Source organism: Mastacembelus armatus, chromosome 10, assembly GCF_900324485.2.
Source record: "Mastacembelus armatus chromosome 10, fMasArm1.2, whole genome shotgun sequence".
NCBI classification, from domain to species: Eukaryota; Metazoa; Chordata; class Actinopteri; order Synbranchiformes; family Mastacembelidae; genus Mastacembelus; species Mastacembelus armatus.
This window is the reverse complement of record NC_046642.1, coordinates 1,104,162-1,115,912: the sequence shown is the minus strand read 5'-3', so window position 1 is coordinate 1,115,912 and position 11,751 is coordinate 1,104,162. Positions and strand designations below refer to the sequence as shown.

The 11,751-nt window shown below is 43.1% G+C and overlaps 1 protein-coding gene across 1 annotated transcript; it reads right to left on the bottom strand.

Moving 5' to 3' along the window:
* Positions 1 to 8,878: 8,878 nt before the first annotated feature.
* gm2a (ganglioside GM2 activator) lies at positions 8,879 to 11,386 on the bottom strand. The gene is made up of 4 exons (XM_026331182.2): positions 11,148 to 11,386; positions 10,645 to 10,797; positions 10,179 to 10,361; positions 8,879 to 9,840 (listed from the first exon to the last, which is right to left on the bottom strand). Exons 1-4 carry the CDS (start codon positions 11,247 to 11,249, stop codon positions 9,685 to 9,687), a joined length of 594 nt encoding a protein of 197 aa, XP_026186967.1. The 5' UTR covers positions 11,250 to 11,386; the 3' UTR covers positions 8,879 to 9,684.
* Positions 11,387 to 11,751: the final 365 nt, after the last annotated feature.

Sequence of the window (11,751 nt, the reverse complement as noted above, 5' to 3'; positions counted from 1 at the left end):
ATGCGAAGGGAGGAGGAGGGTCATATGCAAATAGATCCAGACTCAACACAAAGATAAGCCCTCTTGCCCTGAGGAGACTCGGCACAGTGTGCTTTTAAAGAAATATGACACCGGCTCTCCATCACTTAAAGCTTTTCTCCCCCTTCAGGTCTGTGTAAACTCATCACAACCTGTAATCTCTGCCCTTAAATCACGTGGAAAATTTGTGTTAAGTTAAATCCCAGTGTGACTAAAGGCCAAGCGAGACGTATATCTGAGCTCCACTGCAGTGACGTGTCGTCTGGGTCCTGACAGCTAAAACACAAACACAGACATGAAGATAGGCTGTCATCATAAATATGGCGACAGCTTCAGAGCTGTCAGTCATCAGTAACAGGAAAGTCTCCTTGAAAACACACAGGCTTTTTGTTTTGAGTATAGAGAGTAAATGATTGTGTACATTCTTTAAATCCAAGGTCTGATGGGTCCACGTTTGAGGACATCAAGTATCAGTTGTTTTTGTTGTATGTCCTTGGAAGATGATAATGTTGTTTTTACTCAGAAAACAATCCTTGAATTTTCAACCAGCTATGCAGCGAATGCTCAAAATTCAGACGCCTGCCCTTAAGGCCACAAAAACCACATTCCAGCATTTTCCCAAACACATTTATGAAAAGTTAAAGTGTTCATCTTCACCCCCAAAATGACATGTGTGCGTTTTCTCTCTGGGCTGTTGTCTGGTTGGATTAGAATCTGACAGACATGAAGTTGAAACCATTAGGACCAGTCAGAGCTCAGCAGATAAAATGAAAAGTTTTCCCAGCATGCACAGAGCTTATTCATCATTTGGTCCCAGAATGTCCTGCAGGCTGACAGGGAATCAGACTGAGGACGGTTCAGGCGTATCACTTTCCTCTTTGGGGGGGCAGGGCACCGGTTTGAGGGATCAATTTCTAAATGTATAAGAAAGTAAATACAAGCTCATCTACAGTTTGTGTTGTTCTGGGTGATCAAAGCAAAACACAAAGCCTGATCCAGACTTTTAATGTTTTTCCTGCAATTTATTAAAGTTCAAATGAGCTGAGCTATGGATCAGATCTACTAAGATAATATGGTAATTTTTGAATTGACCTCTGGTTTGGGGCTATATAAATAAAAATCAGACTTTACTGACTTATTTTTCTCCTTAGCTTTTTTATTATCACATCTCTTTGCTAAAACGATTGAAATCTTGTCCTAGAAATTAGTTTCTGAGAGAAACACAGACGTTGGTTTTGTTGTTTCAGTCGAGTTGGGACCTTAAACATCCTGGAAACCAAAAGACAAAATACTCTGCGTTGCAAACATACATATACAACATGAGAACAAGACCATTCAGTCAGCAAAAGCAGCTGTTTCAAAAGAAAGACTGGAAAGAGAATAACACCTGAATATAAAAAATAAATCTTAAAGAGAACCAGAAATGCTTAGAATGACCTTTAACCTTCTGTGCTGTCTGTAGTCCAGGCAGAGCAGAGGTCAGCCAATCAGATTATTACCAAAACAAACACCATCAGCTGCCACTCTGACTGTGTGTGTGTGTGTGTGTGTGTGTGTGTGTGTGTGTGTTCCCAGCTGAACAAGTTGCAGGAGGAAAATGCTTTTTCATCTGTTTCCAATTAATTGACCAACTATACAACAGTGTGTGTGTGTTGAAGACGCTGCACACCATCAGTCTTCCTGTGTGGGGACTCAGTTTCTCCAGGACTCAGTGTCTCTGATTGATCAGTTTTCTAGAAGAAGGAAAAACAAGGAATAAAAACCAAACGTCCAAATGAAGAACATCTGTAACAGCTGCAGTGACCGAGGACAGGATTCTTTTTTTACTGTGTAAACTGTAAGTGTAACTTTTCCCTTGGTCCTTTGTTCCTTCAACACTGCTGATAAGCAACTTTGCAGCTGACAGATCACAGCATGCTGGCTTATCACACACACACACACACACACACACCTAGTAACATTCTTGTAGAGACTGATATTCAGCATTTACACGTCTGATCATCACATCTTTCTGTTTGTATGTGTGTGTTGCCTGAAGTCTACAGGCATCTACATGTATGTGCGTACAGAGTTTTAAAATAAAAAGTTAATCAGGTCTAATAAAACCCCCTAAAGTTTAATTATCCATTTAACCTGCCTCACTATAAACAGGCCTCAGTGTGTTTGCAGTGAACACTGGCATTTGACATAAATCACAAATTGCAGAATCCTCCCATACGAACGTTATTCATCATCAAGGTGCCCTGCTGCCCTTCGGTCCCATGCTAAACTAGATGTATTCTGCTTATTGTGGGCACGTATGTAAAATGGCAGCAGTTCCACCCGATTGTGTGTGTTTCTGTGTGTGAGCCCATTAGCAGCCATTAGCATTGCAGTCATCAGAAAACTGGCCTTTTGTTTGGCCTGGAGCCGGAGCTGAAAGCAGCTGAAAAATCTCTCAGCAGCAGCAAATGTGTGTGTGATGTTAAAAGCAGGATGTAGCTGATCTGGTGACCCGCATGTTGCCAGATAAGGATCAGACTGGAAGAAGACGAATACACCCTCCCCCTGCGAGCGAGTGTGGCACATTAGTGACCTGAATTAAATCTAGTGTACAGATCTTACTAACAGTGGTGCCTGTGAATCATCATGATATTGTGGGTTCTCACAAAACTTCACTAGTAGTTACATTAATGTTATTGAAATTATTATTGATTATTATTTGTTCTATTGCATTTAACATTTTCCCCTGATAAACACTCAACAGGGATCAAACAGTGTCTCCTGAAATGAATCCATCTGTGGTTTGGACTTAGTGTGCAGGGGGCGTGTCCTTACCTGTCGTTGGTTTGTTGGGCGACGCATCAACACAGTGAAGGTGAATGTGATGATCTGATTGATTGATCTGCAGAAGGTTTTGTTCCTCTCATCTCTGCACAGTGAACGTCAAGAAACAACATCAGAGATTTTGTGTAAATACAAAACTTGTTGTTCCCTTTGCTGCAGCTAATATTTTCGGAAGAGTTTATACACAAAATGAGAAATTTAGACATGACAGGTGAAGCTGAAATATAAAAACTATAGCTGTGATGAACGACATTAGTATGAAGCCTTCACCCCCCCAACACCACCTCCAGTAATGTCGGTCAGAGCCTTCATCTGATTGGCTGAATCCACTCGGCAACAGGTGATGACACAGGTCTGTTGACGTCCAATCGGTGAAAGAGCTGAACCCGTTCACCTCCACTTCTTTTGTCCTCCTGAACCACTGATTTGTTTGTTTACATGTTGACCTCTGACCTCTTGGCTCCTTCCTTCCCTCCCTCCCCCTCCCCTCTGCCCACCTCCCTCTCTTCTGAACCCTTATTTCTCTCCTTTAAACATTTCTGAAGTGATTCCTCCTCTTCTCTGCTCCTCCTCTTCATCATGCCTCCTTCTCCTCCTCCTGCTCCCTTGCCTCCTCTCCTTCTATTGCAAACAAGTTTCCTGTTGCAGGAAACAGACCAGAAACAGGATGTCATGCAAAGGAGAGGAGAGGAGGTGGGAAGGAGAGGACAGGAGAAAAGTAAGGAAGAGTAAGGAGAGAAGGAGGAAACAAGAGGAGAGAGTTTGGAAATGAGGAGGTGAGAGGAGGCTGGGGAGAGGAGAGGTGTGGAAAGGAGAGAAAATGAAAAGCATTTCATAAAAGTGAAACACGTGACCTCTTGGAGTGGACAGAGGAGGAGAAACAATAAAATGAAAGGAATGAACAGGGGGCGAGGAGGTGAATGCAGGAGAAAACAATGGAGAAGAAAATAAACAAGGTGAAGATGTGAAAAAGAGAAAGGAGGAGAAAAGAAGGAAGCACCTGAATTAAGAAGGAATGAACCTTCCACAAATCCTCAACCAATGATTTAAACTCTAATGCAGAAATATTAAAATGCTACAGAAAGATCAGAAGCACCCAGACAAGATGGGGACCTTTAGGCTGGATCCTGTGGAACAGACTGTAACACAGAGTGTACCTGAATCCACCTGTAGGTGATCTCTGCTGTCTGCTGAGTCCAATCATCTGACTGATGCTGCTCAGTGTGGAGCGTCTGAATTTGGTATTTTCAACAAAGCAGCACAGGCTCATGTCCTTGCAGATGAAATAGCTGCTGGGTTCAGTTATTACCTTCAAACACCAGGAATTTTAAGGCTTTAAAACAAAAGCTGCAGCTCAGTGTTGCAGGCTGCACATGGGTGGAAGGAGCTGTGTTTCATTTCTGTCGAGCTGTATCTCCTCTATCGTTTAAACTTTATGTCCCAGTTTGTTACACAGGACAGGGATCCTGTTGGTGTCTGACTTTCTGAACGTCATCATCCCAGTCTGCTTTCTGTCTGTTTCCACTCATTGATGAAACGAATGTGGGGTCACCTTGTTGCTTCAGCAGGAGAAGTGAGGATGGATTTCTGTTTATCGAAGTGAAAGTTTTAATCTCATCAAATCAAATCTTATGGAACCAAATGCATAAAGCCCCGACTGTGTGTGTATTCTGTAACTGTGTATTCTGTAACTGTGTATTCTGTAACTGTTGATAAAATAAAGGCTGAACTCCAAACAGAGGAAACACAGCGTCATAACATTCATGTGTGGGTTTTAGTCTTTAGTGCACGTTTGACTGCAGGGTTAATTATTTCTTCCTGCGATTGTGGCTATGCCTCCACCTCACCAAGACCTGCTGACCTCCTCAGTGCACACACACACACACACACACACACACACACAGCACAAGTGAGTGTATGTGCATGTGTGTGTCATGGTCAAAAAACAGGAGGTATTTCCCTGAGATTCCTGCCAAAGTCTTCAGGGGGTAAAAACCTTCAGTCAGCTCAGTAAAGGTTTCAGGTCCATTCACTGGACAGAGAACAGACTGTTGTGTTTGCACAACTCACACACACATGTGTGTACTTTTAACAGGAATTGTGTGTTTATTATATTACTGTGTCCTTATTAGATTTACAAAAGAATTTCTCAGGTCAGAACAGATTTGTCTGTTTTGTCCTGACAAAAAAATCCACAACATCTTTTTTGTGATTTGATATTTTCACTTTATTCAGTACATCCTGCATCCAACTGTCTAAACCACTTATCTTTAGACAGCAGGGTCCCCCCTGGACAGACCAGCAGCCAATCACAGGCCTGACACAGAGACAGACACACTCTCATTCACACCAACCAACCTAACCTGCATGTGTTTGGACTGTGGGAGGAGAAAACCCACACAGACACAGGGACAACATGCAGACTCCACACAGAAAGGCCCCGGGTCCACCTGGGTTCAGACCCTAATCCTGACCTGCATGTGTTTGGACTGTGGGAGGAGAAAACCCACACAGACACAGGGACAACATGCAGACTCCACACAGAAAGGCCCCGGGTCCACCTGGGTTCAGACCCTAATCCTGACCTGCATGTGTTTGGACTGTGGGAGGAGAAAACCCACACAGACACAGGGACAACATGCAGACTCCACACAGAAAGGCCCCTGGTCCACCTGGGTTCAGACCCTAATCCTGACCTGCATGTGTTTGGACTGTGGGAGGAGAAAACCCACACAGACACAGGGACAACATGCAGACTCCACACAGAAAGGCCCCTGGTCCACCTGGGTTCAGACCCTAATCCTGACCTGCATGTGTTTGGACTGTGGGAGGAGAAAACCCACACAGACACAGGGACAACATGCAGAGTCCACACAGAAAGGCCCCGGGTCCACCTGGGTTCAGACCCTAATCCTGACCTGCATGTGTTTGGACTGTGGGAGGAGAAAACCCACACAGACACAGGGACAACATGCAGACTCCACACAGAAAGGCCCCGGGTCCACCTGGGTTCAGACCCTAATCCTGACCTGCATGTGTTTGGACTGTGGGAGGAGAAAACCCACACAGACACAGGGACAACATGCAGACTCCACACAGAAAGGCCCCGGGTCCACCTGGGTTCAGACCCTAATCCTGACCTGCATGTGTTTGGACTGTGGGAGGAGAAAACCCACACAGACACAGGGACAACATGCAGAGTCCACACAGAAAGGCCCCGGGTCCACCTGGGTTCAGACCCTAATCCTGACCTGCATGTGTTTGGACTGTGGGAGGAGAAAACCCACACAGACACAGGGACAACATGCAGACTCCACACAGAAAGACCCCGGGTCCACCTGGGTTCAGACCCCAAAGTTGTGTTTTGAGGCGACAGTGCAACACCACCGCTCCACGGTGCCACCCTGAGTACATCCCAGGAAATATAATGGCCCTCATGCATGACCTGTGTGGTCTGATGTCAGGTAACTGGGGGGGGTGAGTGATGCAGTACACCTGAGGACAGGACTCTGGACACTATATAACCTGCATGTTTGGTGTAGTTGGTTTGACACTTCTCACTTCATTCATATTAGCTTCCTAACCTGCCTCTGCATTTACATGTAGTCTGATTATGTTTGGTTTCTCTGTAGATCCAGGTGGGGTGTTTCTTGAAAAGGTTGATTTTTAAGACCATGCCCTTCAGAGATCTTTGTTCCAACTTTCATTGTGGTTCTTACTCCAGTTATTTTACTTTGCTGTGAACTGAGTTGGAACTAACTGCAAGTTGTATGAAAACACCAGTAATGAGCATTTTCTCTCAGTAAATCTGGCTCCTCTTTCAGGTTGGTTTCATCTCTGAGTCCACGGAGACGCTGCAAGAGGCTCCCTGTTAAAATTCACTTCCACTGAATATTAATAAACTGCACACGCGGCCGAGAGAGACGCATCCAGATGAAACCAGTTAAAACTGTTTGGACAGCGTGAGCAGCACATTCTGCTCTTTTCTAAATATTCAACTTAATCCAGGGCAAATATAGAATCAGGCTAAATATTTCAAAATGAGTTTTAATCTAATGGCCATAATGTTCATAAAAATCTGTCAGTTTCTCGAAAAGTGAGTGAAAGTGTTTGTCACTGTTTCCCATTAAGGATTTCAGGAGTTCAACTGGACTTACTGTTTCTGTCCTTTTTCGGATATAATGCAGATATAAGAAATGAAAACGCTGAGTAAAGTGTTTGTCACGTGTGTGTCTGGTGTCCACATGTCGCTCTCGCCACAAAACCACCTTCTCTCTGTTAAAACACTGCTGCTGCCAAAGCCGTGTCCTTCCTGCCTGAGATTAGACCAGGAGCAAGTGGTGTGCAGCTGCCTCACACACACACACACACACACACACACGTTAACCTAATATAAACTGCATTGAGAGCAGCATTGTGGGAATTTTTTCTGGGTGGGAAACAGACTTTGTGATAAATCAGGTAATCGCAGGTTCGGAGTATTGACAGATATAAGTACTACTTCTTATGGATTACTACTGGTATTACTACTGGCCAGTATCCAACTCTCAAGCTAAAAACATAACTTGACCTTGTTGAAATGGATTTTAAAAAAATAACCAGATTAGAAATAAAATGATAATAATCATCTTTTCCTGTTACAGTGGAAATCACGTGGAGGCTGCAGGTGGTGTTGACGGGTTTTTTAAATCTTTACCACGTTTTATTCTTTATCTTCTTAAGCTTCTCATAAAAGTGTGTACAGATGTGTACCATATGGCATGCACAGTATTCAGTACTGCACTTAAAAAAAAAAAAGAAGTTCAAGTACTGATGGCGATCACAGCGTTAGTGTTGAAAGTGGTGCTCCCAGTACGACACCAACAGGACGGAGGTTTGTTCTGCCTGAACTCTTTCATCTCTGATCACACAAGAACCAGTAAATGAACGTTTCCAGGGGCCGAGGGCAGATTTTCAGCAGGAGAACACATGAGGTTGACACATGTGACCAGTGTTACCTGCTTTTTATCAACTCTGTAATTCATATACTTGTATTTTAGTGTAGGCTGTAAATGCTCCAGGTCTCCAGGTCCAGTCACCACCTCTGCTGCTGTTCACTCACAGACTTTACATCCTGGACCTGCTGGATTTGTTTGCTCCTTCATGTGTAATTCCTCAGGTTCCTGCCTTTGTTTTCTGTTTTCTTTGCTTCTTCCTGTTAAGCTTTCACTTCTTCAACAACCCAACTCCTGGTTTTGCACTAAAGTGGGGCACAGTCATGCAGAGACATAGGATGTTGTATTGTCGTGGTTCCTTTAAGCTTCTTTATAATTTAGCTTTGCTAGAGAACTCACTCGGTAAATATGTTCTACTGTGGCGTGGCAGCAGTACGGTAGTAACAGAAACAAGAGGGGCGCTAACAGTAGCAGCAGAAGTAGCAGCAGCACATTTCAGAGGAACTGCTGCCTCCTTGTGGTAAAACATGAAGCTGCTGCTTGAACACAGGTTAAAGTGACCAGAAAGAAACTTTCACTCATTGTAAATAAATCTAACAACACATTTCTTTTTTTAAAAAGTGTCGGGTGATAGTGACAGTAATGGAAGAGAATCTGATGCATCATGATGAATGATATTAACTGACACACATACACATTCAGATTCCTTCGTTCAGTCTGGTCCGCAATAAAAACCAGTTGGACTGAGGTGAAGAAACTGACATTCATGGACATTTAACTTAATTATCTGTATTGTCTGAATGTTTAGGATCACTGTTCTAAAACTACATGAGCGTATATAACGTGACTTATTAATCAGACACTTTTAATCCAATACGCACAAAACAACCTTAAACTAACAGCCACTATAGTTCCTGTCTCACTGCCTGTAGCTGTAATCCCAACATACCTCATACGCACTTTTCAAATACAATTCAATCAATACAATCAGCACCAATCAATAGATGACTGCATGATGATGAAGTCAAACCTTTGTGTGTGTGTGTGTGTGTGTGTGTGTGTGTGTGTGTGCTCACAGGTAAGAAACACACAAGCATGAGTCTGATCATCAGCATTTATTATTTATTATCAACAAACTATTAAGACTTTGAGAAAATTATCATAATTTCTCTTGTTTTATTGCAGTTTGTAGATAAAGAACCACGTCCTAAAGATCAAGCATATAAACACATGGAGTTAAAAAAAAAAATCAATATATTATCAAATAAAAATCAAGCCACACTTCCTGCCATCAGTCTACATTAAATGAACTTTAACTCAATAGTCAAAAACACTTTGATCATTGAAAAAGATAATTAACATAAAGCAGAGACACTTTTCTGAAAATTACTCCTGAATACTTAGAATTAAAAATACAGATTCTGCTCAGAAACTAAACCTGATGGCTCAGATGGATCAGAGCATTTGCTGTTTTCACTGAAAACTGGAGCTGCTTTGGAAAAAAGTGAAGCTTTTCCTGAAACGTTTGTACAGAGACAGAAGAGACACTGTGCCCATCAGGTTTACAGACTGAAAACTGAATAAAATCTTGGAACGAGAGACTCTATAACTGTGGAAAGTTAATGTTCTGTTCACTTTTATTATTTTCCTGCAGAAGTTTTTGTCCTTTTCTCCAATTAAAGTGGAAACTGCAACAGAAATGCAGTTAATGTGGAAAATGCTGGACCTGAGCAACAGCTACATCATAGTGACTACACTTTGATTTATAAAATCTGTCCATTTGTCATCATGTCTTCTTTTTCTTAGAGTAAAACCATTAAATGAACCCCAGAGAGGATTTTCCATCGCTGCGTGCGTTTCCCAATTTGTCTGTGCACATGAACAGAAACGTCAGACCTGTGACTGTTTAACTGGAGTGGAGGGAAAAAGCGATTTTGAGGCAGCCCAGCTCCTTCCCCTGGCTTCCCAGGACCCCCTGGACCCGGTAGTTCCCGTTAGTCAGCCAGGAGGGCAGATCCATATCTGGCAGGTAGAAGTCCGACTTAGGCAGAGAGTAGGAACCCTGAGGACGGAGAGAGAAGCTGCATTCAGGCAGGAAATCTGAAAATCTTTTCAAGACACATTAGAGCCGGTTGCACAACCCATGGCCCCTGAAAATGTGCACGAAGCTGCACTTTGTGTTCATTATAACAGAACCTGCTTGGGACGTTTCTTACAGCGCAAATTACGAAACACCGATATTATAAAGGTTATTTCTCACCATGGTTCAGCCTGTGGAGACACTGCAACAGTGTCATGACAGAAATGCAACTGAGAGCCATGAACGTGTTAACATGTGGCATTAAACACATCTGTAAGCCAGGCTGCACAGCTGCAGACGGAACATCAGCTCAGACTCACAGCTTTGAAGGGGCAGTGGCAGGGCAGTCCGTAGGTGTGCAGCGGTTCGGGACAGTCCTGCCCCGGTGGGATCAGCTGGTTCAGAATATCACAGACGTCCTGATAGTGGCAGCTGCCCAGCTCGTCCAAACAGGGGATCTTCACCCAGATATCTGCCACCTCCTTCTCCAGAGTCACGCTGAGCTGAAGAGGAGAAAGACTTTGAGGCTGGACACGTCTAGATTACTGCAAAGTGCTGATGGCAGCATTTCAGGGTTTACAGTCCAACTCTGAACATGTGAATGACTCAATCAGTCTATAAAAACCTACGTACTGTAAAACCCACAGACCTGAGACCAAGTTAAAGACAAAGCTCTGAATTAACGCTATAGTTTTTTTTAATTTCCAAATTCTTTCTGATTCTTGTTTTTCTTATAGAGATAAACAGTTTGTCAGACTCAGACTTTTCTTCTCTGGGTGGACTCACAGGCACAGGAGTCGCCAGCTCGACTGATGTGGATCCAGAGGCCGAGGCCGTCAGGTCCCCGGGGATGGTGATCGGGTCTGGGGAGACAGTCAGAGTCTTCAGCACAGCTGGAGCATCTGGTTTTCCACAGTTCTTCCAGTCAAAACCCAAAATCTGTCGACAGCAGAGAATCAATGTGTTTGGTTAGTTGATAACTAACTTTTATAACCACACTTTTATGTTTCCTGTTCCACTCAGTTGTTTCACTGATTGCAGGAATCCAACACATCTGGTTTATGGACTAACTGACCTTAGTGTTATTTTTACATGTCTGCCTTTGTGTTCATTTGCTTTCAAACATATGATGAAGACATGAATATTTTTCATATCATAATAATAAAGTGGCTTAAAGATGAAAACTTGAATGAAACTTTTCTTATTTTGATTTCATGGATTCATTTAGTTTGATCCTGCTGCAGTGTGACCGGAACATCATGGTGGTTTTTATAAACCCCGGGTCTCACCTGAGTCCCCTTGACCCTGGTCCGCCTGAAGGTGGTCTGGTCCACCGGAGCCAGAAGCGTCGCTAAGACCAGACTCACGGTCCACACGGAGCATTTCTCCATCCTGACTCCTCTGAACGTGGATCCGGACCTGAGGACGAGTGTCACAGTGTCCGCTGCAAAAACCGGACACAAGAAAAACCAAAACCGAAACGTGCTTGTTGGTTGTTCTTCCGTGTTTACTACCGCACGGCCCAGAGTGTCACATGACCGCCGAGTCACATGACCAGAGGCCGGACAAGAAACTGTTCTCAGAAGAAATGTAAACATAAATAATAATAATAATGTAAATATGAACATTTAAGATATTTTAATTATATTTACATGTTTATAACTGTGTTTTTGTCTGTTTTTCATTCATTTATTTTGTTTTTATTTTTGCATTTTGTTTGACGTCATGTTTCTAAAGTCCCGTGACGATGAATTTACTCTGAAAAACAACAGATCAGATTAATCTTTATGAATCTGCCTCATATTTATAATAATAATAGATTAGAAAATGATCCGTGACTGCACATCAGCACCGGAAGGTGTCAGTGTTGGACAGCAGAGAAACCCACATAAT